The 17,479-nt window shown below is 44.0% G+C and overlaps 1 protein-coding gene across 2 annotated transcripts in view; it reads left to right on the forward strand.

Annotated features, from left to right (window-relative positions):
- GRK5 (G protein-coupled receptor kinase 5) overlaps positions 1-17,479 on the forward strand; it is a 154,133-nt gene that overhangs the window by 74,051 nt on the left and 62,603 nt on the right. For both annotated transcript variants that reach the window (XM_083441161.1, XM_083441160.1), the window contains exon 3: positions 2,414-2,526. In XM_083441161.1, coding sequence (XP_083297287.1) covers positions 2,414-2,526 — 113 coding nt within the window. The remainder of the gene's footprint in view (positions 1-2,413; positions 2,527-17,479) is intronic.

Here is a 17,479-nt window from a genome sequence, read left to right on the forward strand (position 1 = left end):
AAACCTTCCATATACAGAATTGCCTTCAGACAGCTCATGGGGCAGATAATTCCATACCCTCCAATATATTTCCAATGAAAATAGGTACATCCTAAGGAAAAGTGGGACATTCCAGGATCAAATCAGAAACTGGGACAGCTTCTCTAAATCAGGGACATCTCTGGAAAATAGGGAGGACACTTGGAAGGTCTGTGGTAATTCTTCCAGAGTCATCTCAGCACATCCTTTGGGTCAGGGGTGGGCAGAAGATAGAGCCAGATCTACTGGTAGGTCTCTAAGTGATTCGCAGTATATCATCAAGGAGTTTGACTCCCAATTGTTTAACAGTAGCAACAAGGGGGTGGGGGGGGTTTTCCATCTAAATTAGATTGCTGAGCTGAAGAAACCTTGGGGGCAACTGTGAGCTCAATTCAGGTAGTGAGAACAAATTCCTGTGCTGTGTCCAGAGGCACCCTACTCCTTAATTCTAAGAGTACATTGTCTCCACTCCACCATTTTTGCATCCCACAAGCCTGACGTCTTCCCACCCTTGCCTCAGGTGTGTGGGCAATGAGAAACAAAGAGCAACATCATTACGACGCCAATTTTTCGATCCAGGAAGTGTTCATCTAAACAAGGCAGGCAGCCGCAGGAGATGCGGTTTCCTAATCCTTGGCTCCGTAGCAGGACATCCACACCAAACAAAATTGTGGGGAGGAAGTTTGACAATCATTAGTTATGGGCATTGCAGACCAACAAATGTAAACAAGTAAACTAGTGGCCATTCGTTCAGCTAATGTGTCTTGTGCCGTTATTCCTGGGTAAAGGGAGTGATGGAGGATGAGCTTGGCCACAACATGAAAAAGGTCTGAAAAGAATGTGGGGAATTAGTGGAGCCACTCAGATGGAGGAACATTGAGGATTTTTTTTGTAAGGCTGCCAAACTTTGGGGTAATGCTCAAGCTTCTTGGAACCTCTGTATTAGCCTGGACTGTGCTATTTTTCAAATTTTACAGGTAGCCCAGCTTGATCAGGTATTGCAGAAAAGGGAAGGTACCCCAGCAATCTGGACAGGCAACAGCTTGCTGCTTAAATAGACCTGTGTACGAATAAGCAACAGCCAGCAAACGTCATGGTCTTAATCTCGAGCAATTCAAGACATGCCCTAAATTTTCCTAAAGTTGGAAAAGAATAGGATTTTAATCTGGACGAGCTGTTGCGCTTTTCTGTAATAGGTTAAATGAAGGCAGCTTGTCTGCTTCACAGCATCATCATGCCTTAAGATAAGGAGTGGTTTGTTGCAGCAGCAATAGAAATTGTCATATGGCGCTGAGAAAAGTCAGGGCAAGAATGCTGAAGAAAACACAGCCTGTGGTTTCGTACTTTGTGAGCTGTTTTGCTGTTTTTAAGCCATAAATATTTCTTTAGCAAGGCCAGTGCTACGGCACGTGCTGCGGTATCCTACTCCTGAATTTACAGTCATAACAGCCTCATGCACCAGCTGGTTTTATATTTGTGCCAAGCTAATTCCAGATTTTTTTTCATATCTTAACACACACACACACACCAAGTTTGAGTTTATTTTATGTAAATAATAGTTATGTTTCTGTTCAGAAAATGATCCTAGCTGGGGGAGATGGAACAAATAGCCTTCCACCTTTATATGGGGGATATGAGTGACCTCGATCCATGCGATATCTCATTAAGTGAACATGGAACGAGCATTCTGGCAGATACGTGTACCCTTTGTGCCCTTGTCTTCTATGGCAGTATCCCAGTCTAGCAGTGGAGCAAAGATGGCGGGATGTGGAGTGTTAGGGACTGGGTGGGTCAGCAGCCCCTGCACTCAGGGAACAGGAGCACCACAGATATGCCCCATATTTGGTTTCCAGCTTGGTAGTCTGGACTCACATGAGCAGTCCCAACAGTCAACTCTCTGAGCAGAAGTAAGAGCAATGGGACGGGGTGAGGAGTAATTTCTTCTGCGTTTACCAGTCGTGGGAAGGGCAAGGGGCTCTGAAAGGCACTGGAGGTCCCTGATAGATCTTGCTCACATTCCCCTGTTCTGGAGATTTCAGCAGGCCTTGCCTCTCTGATCTCAAGCCTCTGTTTGCAACGATTAGAAGTCAGAAGCATACATCCCTGAAAGCGAGAGAGAAATCTTGACTTCATAAAGATGCTGGTACAATCAATTTCTCTGCTTCCACGTCACAACTGCACATAACTTTCTTTGGCTACAGCCTTTGTCCCTGTGAATTGTTTGTGTGTGTGTGCGTCATTTTGTATTGCTTGTGCAGAATGTGTGTGTGTGTGTGTGTGTGTATGTTTTACGATCCTTAAGGAAAAGAAAACATGGACACAATGTAACCAGACCAAAATGCATTAAAAAGTACCTCAGTTTTTCACCTTACCTCCTCCTCTTTATTTCCTCTAGAGAGAGATTACTACAGTTTATGTGAGAAGCAGCCAATCGGAAGACTTCTCTTTCGGCAGTTCTGTGAGACTCGCCCGGAGCTTGAGTGCTGTATTAGATTTCTTGACTCGGTGGTAAGTTGCTTCTTATGACTGTTGCAAAAAGTTTATTGCGCCTTCTTCCATGGTAAAATAAAGATGGAATTGGCCCCTGCATGCAGGTGCAAAGAATGAAACCTTGCTTTCTGGAGGATAACGTACCCTGGACATATCCCTGGGCCTTTTTAAAATTTTTGTTGCAGACTATGCTTCTTGCAGTTCATGGCCTTTGTGGCCCCATGATCACATCCATGCCCCAGGCTATGTGTGTGTGTGCATTTGTGTGTCCAGGGGTCATCAGTCAGTAGTGGAATACATGTTTTTCATGAAGAAGGTGCAGGATTCAATCCCTGGCACATCTTGTTAAAATCGGGTTGCCTGGATCCCTGATCAAGAGCATTCCTCTTTGGGAGTGGGGATATGCTGCAGCATTGTGTTGCAGGCCCCACTTATTTGTACAAAATTTGCAATCACCTGAGAAACTGATTACCTACTTTCCTTACCTTTAAAAGAAGAAAAAAATAGCCAACAAGAAAAACCTGTGTGTGTTCAAAGTTTGGATTTGTTTATGCCCGACATGTCTAGACCCTGCAACTGAGATTTGTGCTGCTTCAAGTAGAATTTACGAGTCATAAAAAGACCATGTTGTTTTTCAGATGCTAGTCGACAGAAGCCTAGCAGGATCAGCTTTAATAGATGAGGCCAAAACAGTGATTACAGCCACACCATACCTTTAAAGCACATGGCTCCCCCTTTCCCCAAATTCTGGGAACTGGTTTAGCTTTGCAGAGCTAAAATTCCTAGCACCTTTAACAAACTGCAGTTCCCAGGATTGGGGGTGGGGGGGGTGGGGAGAGGAAGGCATGTGCTCTAACTGTATGGTGTGGATGTGACCAGCAACTGTGGTGCAAAACCACAAGGCCACTTTATTGCCCCCCTCCCCCCTTTCCAGGTTATTCCATGCAACATAGAACACCATGAGGGAAAGTCACTGCCTGGAAAAGCTGTTAAAACTCTGGAGCAATCCCAACTATATTTATCGTAGACATGGTTATTTCACATTTTAGGTCACAGAGATTTTGGGGGAGATTGTTTGGGAGTTTGGGGAGATTGTTATGTGAAATGTGTTTGCTCATTGCACTGTTCTCCAAAATACCACATTTTTCCGTTTATAACAAGAAAGACCCCTATTTTTTGGGACTTAAAATTGAGGAAATGGGGGGAGATTGCTCACTCGCCGCTGCCAATCACACGCATCCACAAAGCCATGCTTTGCCCGCTCGCTGCCAGCGGCCAACTATTGCACGCCCAATTGCCACAACAGCCAATCACAAGCAGAACTTGCCGCAGCCAATATTCACCCCCCAAATGCCACTGGCAATCTCCTGCTCGTGGCAGCCACCAATCGTCCGTCCCATCTCAGCACTATCTGTGTATACAGCGGTACCTCAGGTTAAGTACTTAATTCGTTCCGGAGGTCCGTTCTTAACCTGAAGCTGTTCTTAACCTGAAGCACCACTTTAGCTAATGGGGCCTCCTGCTGCTGCCGCGCCACCGGAGCCCGATTTCTGTTCTTATCCTGAAGCAAAGTTCTTAACCTGAAGCACTATTTCTGGGTTAGTGGAGTCTGTAACCTGAAGCGTATGTAACCTGAAGCGTATGTAACCCGAGGTACCACTGTAAGACAACCCCAATTTTTTTAGCATTATTTTTTAATAAAAAGACCTCGTCTTATACACGGGAAAATACGGTACTTGCTGCTCAACCAAGAAAGTTTCCTTGTTGCAGGAACTGCCCTGTTATTATTATTTTTTTGCCTCTGGGAATCAGCTCCACCCGTGTGTGTGTTTATGAGAGAAACCTGCATCTGCAAAAGACTACTGCGAATTTCTGAGCTCCTGCAGATCACTGGATTAGGGTGCCAATCAACTGAATTCAGCAAAGCCAATGCCATAATTTAAACAATATATCCTTCATTATTTAGTTGTTTTTATGATACATGTCACGGGTAGGATAAATGATCTGGTGGGGTGGAGGGGGAGGCACAATTTTCTGCAGGGAAATCAAATGCAGTCTAATTGTAAAGGTTCCAGTCCACAGAATTTACATTCCAATACTGTAGTGTACAACAGCCAGGTGCCAGCATAGCATCTGTCATGAATAAGCTCTGAAAAGCTGTTTTGACAGGTTTGTAGGTTAGTTGGGCTGTTTCCATGTTGAATTTCAGAAGCTGATTGTGGTTTTTACATTGGATATTCATGGAGCAAAATGAATGCAAATAAAATATTCTTTCTGATGAATTGCATGAGTGCATTCTTCCAGATAAAATGTTTTCATCTTCCAATGTGGCCTAGCTTGATTAATCCCCCCCCACCCGCCCCAAAATAAAACACGTAATATGAAAATGTCTCGGTTTTGCTGCATTTGCCACACACACCATCCTTCCTTCCTAACCCATGAATGATGTTCATAGCATATTTCCTGAGATCGTTCCCTTTTAGTTACTTTTGCAGCGGCTAGATTGCAGGTTTGTGGGGAGGCAGGTGGTACTCTGAATTTTGTTACCTATTCAATTTGCTGAATATTCTTCTGGAATCTCTATCCTGACTTGAACAAGGACCTCATTTGTAGCAATATGAATGTCATCTGTTTTTCTGGAAACTTCTCAGCATAAGCATAGTGAATTGAATCATTCCATTGGTAGAGCTTGGCACATCTGGTACTGATGCCCTCACTAACTGAGCGAAGGGGTCGCAGCTCAGTGGTAAAGCCATCAAAAGAAGCTTCCAGTATAACTGCTGGAACTAGCAGCTTGAGTGAATCTTCAAAACTTTCAGAAATTCTACTTGGCAACTGTGAAATCCTTATTATGAAGATGTGGTGATGCCAAATTGATTTATTTACATTTAAAGCACATTACGTATCCAAAAATATCATGGGGACTGTAGTTTGTTAAGAGTCTTGGGAATTGTAGCCCTGCGAGGGAAAACTACAGCTCCCAGCATTCTGTAGTGGAAGTCATGGGCTTTCAATGTGCATCGGAAGTGCTGTAAATCTAAGGTGCTGTTCTGCACCTTATGAAAGAAATAGCAATGTGGCTTCTGTTGTCTGTTCCAAAGGGTTTACAGAATGTTCCAACTATACATAGAGAAAACTGGACCAGTCTTGAAGCTCAAGGCAATAATTGGTCCTGGCAATAAAGCTTTGCCTAGAACAAATTCCCACCTATGGAGAGCTAGCAGCTGTGACATTAATTCTCTTCTAGCCTGAGGGCACATATGTGGAGACACCATTATAAAGGGGTCCGAGGGGGTGGTAAAAAAATGAAACAGCTGTGCTTATAAGTTAAAAGCCACCACTGGGCCAAACAAATATATCAAATCTTTTTTCTGCAGTCATTCTCTTCCCCCTACATCCTTTGTTTTCTGCATTCATCCTTGCCAGCCTGGGCTGTTGTTGCCTGATTCTTGCAGTATAGTTTAGAGTTGCATCACTAGCCATTCCGGCACCTCAGGTTAAAAACATGTACCTCTTTATGTACATGCTGTTTTCCATTCCCCAAAAGAAAGCAAAGCTTAATAATAGCCAAAGAAAAGTGCCTCTGAACATGTGCAAAGTACCTTTTCACTGAAGTGAATTCTCCTCACTTTCCCCAAGATAATTCAAGGGTGCTATCCTGTCCTCGGGATGCAGGTGGCGCTGTGGGTTAAACCACAGAGCCTAGGACTTGTCAATCATAAAGTTGGCGGTTCGAATCCCCGCGACGGGGTGAGCTCCCGTTGCTTGGTCCCTGCTCCTGCCAACCTAGCAGTTCGAAAGCACGTCAAAGTGCAAGTAGATAAATAGGTACCGCTCCAGCAGGAAGGTAAACGGTGTTTCCATGTGCTGCTCTGGTTCACCAGAAGAGGCTTAGTCATGCTGACCACATGACCCGGAAGCTGTACGCCGGCTCCCTCGGCCAATAAAGCAAGATGAGCGCCACAACCCCAGAGTCGGTCACGACTGGACCTAATGGTCAGGGGGCCCTTTACCTTTACCTTTATCCTGTCCTCAGCCTCAAGTTTTTTGTGTCAAGACTGTCTTGTATCTTGACTGTGAAAAGATCTCCCTGCACTATTGTCTGCCTTATTCATCTATGACTTCTCCCCTGCTACACACACAATACCAAGACAAATAGGAAAAGAAAAGTCCACAAAGTCAATAAAACCAGATCATACAATTTGGACTTTTGAATTTGGTCAGATTTTATTTAAAATACCTTTAAAGCAAAAATATGAAGGTGCTTCCTATCTCTCCCCGCCCCCCTTTTTAAGGGGAGCCAGTGTGGTGTAGTGGTTAAGAGCGGTAGTCACGTAATCTGGGTAACCGGGTTCGCGTCTCCGCTCCTCCACATGCAGCTGCTGGGTGACCTTGGGCCAGTCACAGTCTCTCAGCCCCACTCACCTCACAGAATGTTTGTTGTGGGGGAGGAAGGGAAAGGAGAATGTTAGCCGCTTTGAGACTCCTGAAGGGGAGTGAAAGGCGGGATATCAAATCCAAACTCTTCTTCTTCTTCTTCTAAAAAGTAGACTGAAGTCTCCCCACCTTGAGTCCTGGTAGTTAGCAATGTTCTTTTTCATAATAACTATCAACTATCAAACCGGGAATCTTCTGCATGCAAAACAGATGCTCTTACCACTGAGCTACAGTCCTCCCCCTAAAGCTGAGTTTCCTCAAGGACGACTGTTGCAAAACATGGATACAATTCGCTAGGGAATTCTCCTGTGCTGTTTTCCATTGGCAAGAATGGGCAGGAGGGTTTCCTGTGGATTGTGTCCTTTTTCTTACCCTGATTGCAAAGAGCAGTGCTTAAAGCACCTCAATGAAGGAACATAATCATCTTTAACACTTTAGGAAATTGAAAGAAAAACCAATGGTAAGTGGATTTTCTTTTGCCCCTAAGTGGCATGGTAGGTTTTTTACTCTGGCAGTATAATCCTATACATATTTGCTCAGAAGCAAGTCCCATTATGTTTATTGGGGCTTACTTGCAGGTGAGTGAACATTGGGCTGCAGCATAAATGTTGTGGAACAGAAGTCATGAGCAGTCCTTTAGAGACAATTCAGATAGCGCCTCAGTCAGCAGTAATTTGATTTCTGGACCTTTGACTCTGACCTACTTTTTAGTTTTCCTTTTTCTGGGTGGGGGAGTGGGGGAATCACCTTCACACCCAATTTAAAAGACCCCCACCCCAATTGTTCTTACCTAAAAGTCAGCATTGATTTGTGTTACATAGCAATGAACAGTGTCCTCTTGCGGCTGCCGCCACTGATGTGATTTGAATTGGCTTTAGGAGAAAGCTCTTCGATAGAAAATCTAATTTTTGTTATTTAAATACCCTACTCAGATTAGAAAACCAGTCACTGCTCCCCCCCCTCCAATCTACTTTTGGAAGGTTGGCTGAACAGTTGACACACAAATCTAAAATGGCAATTGCTGAATTAAATCTTTGGCCCATTTCACACTCTAGAATCCTAAGATAAGAGTTATGGTCAGTTGACATTGTCTGGAGGCCAAGCCTTGCATCTTGACCTGTTCATCCTTGCTGTTCCCTGGGCTGCCTAATCACTTGCAACTGACAGTTACTTCCCCTCCAAAAGTGGAGCATTTTAATGGGAACCTTTCAGTTTTCCACCAAAGTTATCAGCTAGGTTGGTCTTTGTCGTCCTTGGCTCTCTTATCTTAGTGATGCAGGAATCCAGAAAAGATGCTACTCTTCCCTGATGGTTAAGGACAAGCTTCCTCAACCTCGACCCTACAGATGTTTTTGGCCTACAACTCCCATGATCCCAGTGGTCAGGGATGATGGGAATTGTAGTCTCAAAACATCTGGAGGGCTGAGGTTGAGGAAGCCTGGTTAAGGGCTATTGTTGCCCAGCAGGCATCTGTAACACCCAATTCTTGATATAGCATACCCACAAATTTGGATAAACCCAGTGCTTTTTTCTGGGGGTACACGGGGTATGCATACCCCAAACATTTTGTGGATCTTTGTACTTTGTCCATTTACTCTATTTATCCCCCCCCCCGGATTTGAACCCCTAAACATTTTAAAGGGGGGGGGAGCACTGGATAGACCCAACAAGCTCCTTCCTTCCTTCCTTCCTTTCTTCCTTAACATTTTAAGACCACTATTTTTTCCCTGATTAGAGCCCATGAACAAAATAGCTGAGGGGGAAGGGCTGCCAATCACAGATTTGCTGCCAGTTTCTGCTGCCAGTCTCCAAAATTGCCCAACCAGTTCTCTGCAAATGGGATGGTGAAACTGAGACTGGGCTGAGGGGAGGGAGAATTTCAGTTCAAACCTAGTCGTCGTTTATCTGTGAAATGGGTAGATGTTTTCCATTTATTTAGAAAATTTTCAGACTCCGTGACACTTAAAAAAAACCCCCAAACCATGTACAATATACAGTTAAGCACAGCAAAAGAACATGATATAAAATCATGATTTTAGATCATTAAACATGAGAATAGTTTGTATACAGTTAATGATCCACCATACACTGAATATTTATGATTTTGGCACTGCTGTAGTTTGGGTTGTCTCATGGCATATGGGAATATGATACCAAGTATGGATGGTATTGTTTGCTGGCAGGGAACTTCTGCAAACATACTGCAGCTGTGCATTTTAGGCGAACAGAATAAAAACTGTTTTCTGGTTTTATTTCTGCACAAACTGTGGTCAGTGCAGGAAACCACAGGCCTATCACTTTTGTGCTATAGAATTTCTTCAACCTTTCTGAGCTCATATCGCATTATCTTTTGGGCCTTGATCAACACCACCCATCTTATATCTTCATAGGCCTCACACTCATCTACTCTGTGTTTACCTGCATGCCATTTAGTAGCTTTAAAAGCTGTGTATTTAGATCTTGTTTTAGTAAGGATTTTTTAATGTGCTGAGGTAAAAAGTACCATGTGTGTATTTTTAATTGGCTTTATGAGTCATCTTTAAACTTTTTAGCTCAGTTTACAACCCAACCTTTATTTTTATTTTATTTTACATTCTAAATGTATACCCAGCCCTGTCAGCTTGAGCTCTCTGGGCAGTTTACGGTCAAGTCTTGAAAACATGTTAAGAATGTTTATTCAGAAGGAAAGTCTCACAGAGTTTAGCAGGATTTACTTCCTGGTAAGCAGGATTGCAATCCAAGAACTTAATCTCCAATCACACTTCAGCCTTTATGCTTGAATGAAAATGAAATCGGCAACAATAAAATTAGTAGTTTAAGCTGAGCTCAAATTTAATTAGGCTTAAGAGCTTCAAAGTAGAGCTCCATAGCTAGTTCTCTTAGGACTACGAAATCTCTTTTCAAAAAACTTAGAAGAAGAAAAAACCTCCTTCATTGTTGGCTACCAATGATAATAGAGGGTTCAAAACCATCAGATAATTTTTTTATGGGCTCCCCATGAGAATGGTGGTGAAAATGGGGGGGAAGGGTAAGTTATAGCAGCATCTTATCTCAGTCATAAGGTAAAGGTAAAGGTACCCCTGCCCGTACGGGCCAGTCTTGACAGACTCTAGGGTTGTGCGCCCATCTCACTCAAGGAGGCCGGGGGCCAGCGCTGTCCGAAGACACTTCCGGGTCACGTGGCCAGCGTGACATCGCTGCTCTGGCAAGCCAGAGCCGCACACGGAAACGCCGTTTACCTTCCCGCTAGTAAGCGGTCCCTATTTATCTACTTGCACCCGAGAGTGCTTTCGAACTGCTAGGTTGGCAGGCGCTGGGACCGAACAACGGGAGCGCACCCCGCCACGGGGATTCGAACCACGACCTTTCGATCGGCAAGCCCTAGACGCTGAGGCTTTTACCCACAGCGCCACCCGCGTCCCTATCTCAGTCATATCTTTCTTTTAATAATAATACCTGCGGTTTAACTTTCAAAATACAAAGGAATTAATTGTAAAATAAAGGTTTGGCTCTCGCTACGTTTCTGAGCACAATTCAAAGTGTTGGTGCTGAACTTTAAAGCCCTAAATGGCCATGGTCCTGTATATCTGAAGGAGCATCTCCACCCACACCATCCAGCCTGAGGTCCTCCTCTGAGGGTCTTCTGCTGGTTCCCTCACTGCAAGAAGTGAAGTTACAAGGAAACAGGCAAAGGGCCTTCTCAGTAGTGGCACCCTCCCTGTGGAACACCCTCCCTTCAGTTGTCAACGAGATAAAGAATTACACAACTTTTAGAAGACATCTGAAGGCAACCCTATATTGGGAGGTTCAACACTTGATGTTTTTATTATGTTTTTAGATATGCTATAAGCTGCCCAGAGTGGTTGGGGAATCCCAGCCGGATGGCTGGGGTATAAATAACAAAATCATCATCATCATCATCATCTGATAGAAGTCTGAGAACTGGTCCACATGTTCTGGCTCTGTTGCAAGAGTCTCTTTAAGGCAGCTTATAAAAGATTGTGTGGATTGTCTCCATTAGCTCAGTCTATTTATTTACTTTCATTTAAATATTTGTGTGCCACACTTTTATATAAACTAGAAAACCTAGAAATGCAACATTGTAGTGAAAACAAAATTAAAAGATCACAGTTTGCATGTGAGTGCAGAGATCACTCCTGCTTCGCTGCTTCCCTAGCACAAGCAACAAACCTTGGTGTTGCATTTGTTTGGAGCAAAAGAAAATGCAAGCCATATTAAATGTAACACTGAGCCAGGATTGTGGTTTGTTGGCCTCACTTACGCTAGGGGTGGAGCAAAGTGAAAGCGTTCTCCTATACTCAGAGTAAAGCATAGTTTACTGTGACGTGTGAACTCAGTCACTCATTTTTGATGTTGCCGCCACATGCAAAGGAGATGAGGTCTACTTGTATCAGCTACTGTGCAGATATAGTTTTGTATTACCTCCATGCTAAGGATCCTAATCAGTATACTGATTTTAATTCTCCTGTTACTTTTATGATCAGTCTTCACTATTTTTAGAGGTTTTCTTAAAACCAAGCAGTAAATACATTTTGTTAAATTAAGCATACACAAATATACATATACATATACATTAATATATATATATAAGAAATATGTGTTTAAAAGCACAAAGCTTGGCATTGTTCAGAAACAGAATGAACAGGTTTCTGGCTGTGGCTTCAGTCATTTTAAAATAAATTTTAAAAAGAAAGGAAAAGGGGAAACATTTATACTAGATGGATAAGACTATATAAAGAAAATGCAGATGGTTCATATAATTTGCACAAGACTAGAAAAATAACCAAGGTACTTAAACAGAACTTCAGTAAAGAAATGGAAGAGAAATGGAAGCCTGTGGTTATCAAGGAGAAAGCTTAACCACGGTCCCAATTTTGAAGACACGTTAAGCCAAACCTTGGCTTAGCTCAGTGTGGCACAAGAGTACCAAAGACCGGGGAGGTGAAAAATGGCTATGAGCTCCTGTCTGAGAGCCATAAGCTTGTGCAAAGAAGGCTACTGTTGGATGTGCAATCCAGGCCACTGTGTTACTGGGTTTCTCAACCAAGGAAGGGTTAACCACTGATCTAAAGAGAAGCTGCGATGGAGTGTCTCACCCTCTGGGATTGCTCATGCCTATGCTTTCAGAAAGCCTTGCTGAGCTTTTCTGCATTCCAGCTCTTAGTGGATGATATATTCCCATTTCCCTAAGCACAGAAATCGGGGTCCAATGAAACCCATGTAGGACGTTTCTACCTGCACGAACATTCCTTTCGATTAGTACTCCCTTCACCAGATGGATTGCCGATCCGAAAAGTCTCTCAATTTGGGGGGAAGCTTTTCAGGGTGTGGGAGAAATACTATTCGGATGCTTTACAGCCTCTCAGTCACATGATGCCCCTTGGATCCCAGCTAACCTTTTATGCATGCCTCTTCCTCTTAGCTTTCCGAAAGCGCCAGCATTGGTTAATCAGCTGAGAAGCCATGGGCATGCTGCCAGATATACAATCTCGGAACATGATACAAACAGATTTGTCCACTTGGGATGTAAATGCAATTAATGTGAAAATTGTTTTAGTGATTTGTAAGCCAAATCCTGTATGAGATTATCCGATTTTATAGTGATAAACACAGGGCTTGAAAGGTAGTGAGGGGAGAAGCTGTGCCATTATTATTAGCTTGTGAATTGTGTGGGTTCAGGATATGATTGCATTTTGAACTGTTTTGCCGTTCAGTAATTTTGGGGTCTTTGTACAGCTGTACAAGGCATAGAAGCTGAAATGCAAATGCCTTCCTGTTAGAAATGCTGCTTTGTATCTCAATAATTCTTTAATCTTACTGAAGCCTCCCATCTTCCCTTTGCCGTGATCGTAAATTATGACAACCGAGATAAGACTTCAGGTCTCCTAACCTTTTAAACATAGCTCTTTTTATCTGTGTGATTTTATTCTTCAGAATAGGTTCAGAAGGGTGGTGAGGAAGAAATGTTGTTAAGATGCTATAAACATTCTTGGCTGTTCATGGTTTCAAGAGGCAAAATGACCTGTAGTCAGATAGTATCTAAATGGACAGGAAATTGGATGAAAGGGTTCTGCAAACCCCTTTGTATTCTGTTTTATGAGCATATAATTAGTTCATCCCTGTACAGTCAGGGTATTGGAAGAGCTGCAGTCGTGCTTTTTCACACTCCATGGATTTCTCATCTGAAGTATTGTTATCTTAAAAGTTTATTTCACAGTTGCCGTTTAACGACACGAATCCAATTGCATTGCTGTACTCTTAAAGCATCCTGAGATAGTCAAATAGCAGCCGCTGAGTCCCTGCTCATATCCCACAAGCCCTTCTGAGCGACACAATAAGTGCATACTGTCTCGCTATCCTCGGGTTGAAAATGCTTGTGGGAATACCACAGAATTTGCCACATCAGAGAGGGAGTCAGTTTTCATGCTCTGAGTTGAAGATGGTATTACTTCAATAAGGACACTGTGCAGGCCAAGGCAAACATTAGTCATGTGATATAGGCCCTGCCATGACAGAATCTGGCCAAAAGCAATGACGTAATTAATGTACAATTTTCACGTTTGGATGTACAGACGGTGATCATTTTAGGAGCATCCAAGTGACAGACGATTGCTAATGCGCAGGTCCTTTTGGACCAGGAAAAGGGAAGAACAGGGGCGGGACAGAATGGGCCAGGGCACACTTCCAATGGCCGGGACCAGAACCCCCATGCGAAATGGTCATCACCTGTAATATGTAAAGGGGTTGGGCAAGTGGCAGTAGAGTGGATCCACTTCCGTTTTTGACATAATAATTTCTGGTTCATTTCTGAAAGCACTGCAATGCTCCTGTGCAACATTCAGTTCACCATGGGGGCATAAGAAGCTACCATTAAAGAGAGTCAAACCATGAGTCCATTTGGTTCAGCGCTGTCTACACTGGCTGACAACGGGACTCTCGGGATGTTGAATGTGAGTCTTTCTCAGTTCTTACATGAAGATGTCAGAGACAGAACTTGAACCTTGCATGTAAGGCATGTGTTCTGTCTCTGGGATGGAGGTTATTTCCTGCAAACCTTCTGTGTGAGACAATTGGGGAGGGGGGCATGCCTCAAAACGCACATCAGTATTAACAAACAATAAATTGAGAAGAAAGGGAAGGGAGGCCCTGGGGATTCTTCAAAAGATGCTACAGACAATTAGTACTCCTCATGAATGGGTTGACTTACCCAGTGGGCAGAGTCACCCAGAGCAGAGTTAGGCTTCATTCAGACAGCACTTTATTCAATTTTCTCAACATTTCCTTACCTGAAATTTTCTACGTTTTGTGTGGTCATTCACACGATGTAGAAGGCATTTCTGGAAATCTAGCTGAATGCAGTGGTATTTTAGTGCTCATTTCTATGCTAATTCTTTTCCAGATAAATATCTGTTAGAAACTCATTTAACCAATATAAGAGAAGCATGTATTGTTGTGGTAGTTGGGGCCTGTTCCAAGATAGGAGGCCAATTCAGGCTGGTCAGATCCTGCACCATAATGTTCACCAAAGCTAGGTAAGCACACCTTTGCCAGGTAGCAACTGTGTTTCGGGAAGGACAGGATTTCTGCCTGGCACCTCTCCAAGGTAATCTGGCCAGCACCATCCAGTTGTTGTCTAGGTGACAGACAAAACAATAGACACAACTATGACAGCTTTGCTGACTGCCAAAATTCAGCTCTGCCCTTTTAAAATGGAAACCAGAAATGTCAAGCTGTCTGAAACTGTGGCCAGAATAAGCCAGGTGCAAGGTGAAGGCATACAGAAATGTGAAAATAACACAAAGAAAATAAAGCAGGTAAAACATTCCTAAGGTCATTGGAACCCACTTAAAAAATAAATGTGCATCTTTAATAATGAGCGGTCCATCAAGTCTTTGGCTATTCATCAAACGTGTCTTCTGAAGAATTTTTGTTGCACAAGCTAGACAAATGGTATTATTTTGACTGAGGAGATCCCTTTCAAATGTAAGCTTGGCCAACTGTTCTCACAAAGGCCTAGGCTGAATGGAAGAAGAACCCACAAACATTTGAAACTATCCTGTAAATTTCTTAACATAAGATGTGCAAGCATTTCATCACTAAAGCTGAAAGACAATTCTTTTCATATGCTGTTTGGGCCAGTTTTAAGTGAGCACTGTACATGCACAATCTTACCGTTCCTGTCTTCAGGTTATCAAACATAGTCAAAACCATTGAGAATAATGAACTTGGATGTAGAAGCATCAGCATCAACTTGAAAGCATTGGGAGTGGGGGGGACTTGCATTATTTCCACGTGGTGAGGCTAAAGTTGGCAGAGGTCTTAGTTTCATTTGATGGAGGTGTCCACAAGGTAAAAAGGTAAAGGACCCCTGGATGGTTAAGTCCAGTCAAAGGCAACTATGGGCTGTGGCTCTCATCTCGCTTCAGGCCAAGGGAGCTGGCATTTGTCCACAGACAGCTTTCCAGGTTGTGTGGCCAGCATGACTAAACTGCTTCTGGCGCAATGGAACACTATGATGAGTGCCAGAGCGCACAGAAACGCCGTTTCCACAAACGCTGTACAGGATGCCTGTGGGTGTAACACAAGCCTTCTGTTAGCAGACTTGCACCGCTGGATACAAAGCAGTGCTATCCATGATGGGATTTGACTAGCCTACGCAGTGAAGATTTTTTTGGGATATGTTGGATAAATATGCAACAATATCCCCCCAAAGGAGCAAGTATGCATTTTGGGAGTGCTTCCAGCTCTGTCATTGGAAGCCCAGGCAGGTTGAGTGGCCACAGGTACATTTTGCTAGCTGTGACTGCTACAAGCATTCCTGGACTGGGAAAGCTTGACCACAATAGTCCAGGCATCGGTGACTTCAGGGTTGGATTACAGCAATAATAATAATAATAATAATGATAATGATAATAATAATAATTTTTTATTTAAATCCCGCCCTCCCCAGCCGAAGCTGGGCTCAGGGCGGCTAACAACAATAAAACAGTACAACAGTACAACACAACACAACACTCTAAAATCATTCCTTATAAAATTAATTCAAATTAAACCACTGGAAACCATTGGGCCAGAGCTCCGCGAAGATTGCTGAAGGAGGGAGTCAGGCTGTGCCCTGGCCAAAGGCCTGGTGGAACAGCTCTGTCTTGCAGGCCCTGCAGAAGGATGTCAAGTCCCGCAGGGCCCTAGTCTCTTGTGACAGAGCGTTCTACCAGATCGGAGCCACAGCCGAAAAAGCCCTGGCTCTAGTTGAGGCCAGCCTAACCTCTCTGTGGCCTGGGACCTTCAAGATGTTTTTATTTGAAGACCGTAAGTTTCTCTGTGGGACATACCAGGAGAGGCGGTCCCATAGGTACGAGGGTCCTAGGCCGTATAGGGCTTTAAAGGTTAAAACCAGCACCTTAAACCTGATCCTGTACCCCACCGGGAGCCAGTGCAGCTGGTATAGCACCGGGTGAATGTGATCTCACAGCAAAGAACCCGTAAGGAGTCTCGCTGCAGCATTCTGCACCTGCTGGAGTTTCTGGGTCAGTCTCAAGAGCAGCGCCACGTAGAGCAAGTTACAATAATCCAGTCTGGAGGTGACCGTCCTGTGGATCACAAAGGCAGGGCGAGTGAGGTAAGGAGCCAACTGCTTAGCTTGGCGGAGATGGAAAAATGCTGCCTTTGTTATAGCTGCAATCTGCGCCTCCATGGAAAGGGATGTGTCGAAGATTACACCCAAACTCTTAACAGACGGTGCTGGCACTAATTGCACCCCCGCAAGAGATGGGAGTTGCCTCCCCCAATCCCATATTGTCCCGTCCCAGCCACAGGACCTCTGTCTTCGAAGGATTTACCGTATTTTTCACTCTATAACACGCACCTGACCATGACAGGCACATCGTTTTTAGAGAAGGAAAACAAGGGGGGGGGGATTCTGAATGAAACAGTGGATGTATCGTTTTTGTGCCTCATGCTGTGGCCACAGACATGTGATCTGATGGTGAGTTTGAGGTAGCCCAATGCAAAAATCCTGAGAATCCATGTGGATCTGTGCTTTGTAACCACGTTTTTGCACCATTGTGGCCCCAGGCAACAGTGGGTGCATGATTTTTTTGGTGCAGGCTGTAGCCATGGACATGCTATGTGATCTGATGGTGAATTTGGGGTGACCCAATGCAAAGATCCTGAGGATCCATGTGGATCCGTGCTTTGTAACCACGTTTTAAGTGGTGAGGGAAGGAAAAACACAGAAGGGACAAGGAGCATGAGAGGGGTGTGCAGAGAAGCAGCTGGCTAAGAATGCAGGAGAGGGGTTTAAAGGAAGGCAAAAGTTTTCCCCCACCCACCCAAGCCAGCCCTCTCTCTCTCTCTCTCTCTCTCTCTCTCTCTTTCTCCCATCTGGATGTTTTCCGGCTGCCTGCGAGTCCCTAAAATGCTTCCCTGGACGCAGCAGCACCGGAGCACAGAGAGGAATTAGAAGGAAGGGCTGATCCTTTCCTTTCCCCTCTGCTTGCCTGGAGGGGAGGGG

The sequence above is a fragment of the Podarcis tiliguerta genome (genome assembly GCF_965153285.1).
Source record: "Podarcis tiliguerta genome assembly, chromosome: 5".
In the NCBI taxonomy this organism is placed as follows: domain Eukaryota; kingdom Metazoa; phylum Chordata; class Lepidosauria; order Squamata; family Lacertidae; genus Podarcis; species Podarcis tiliguerta.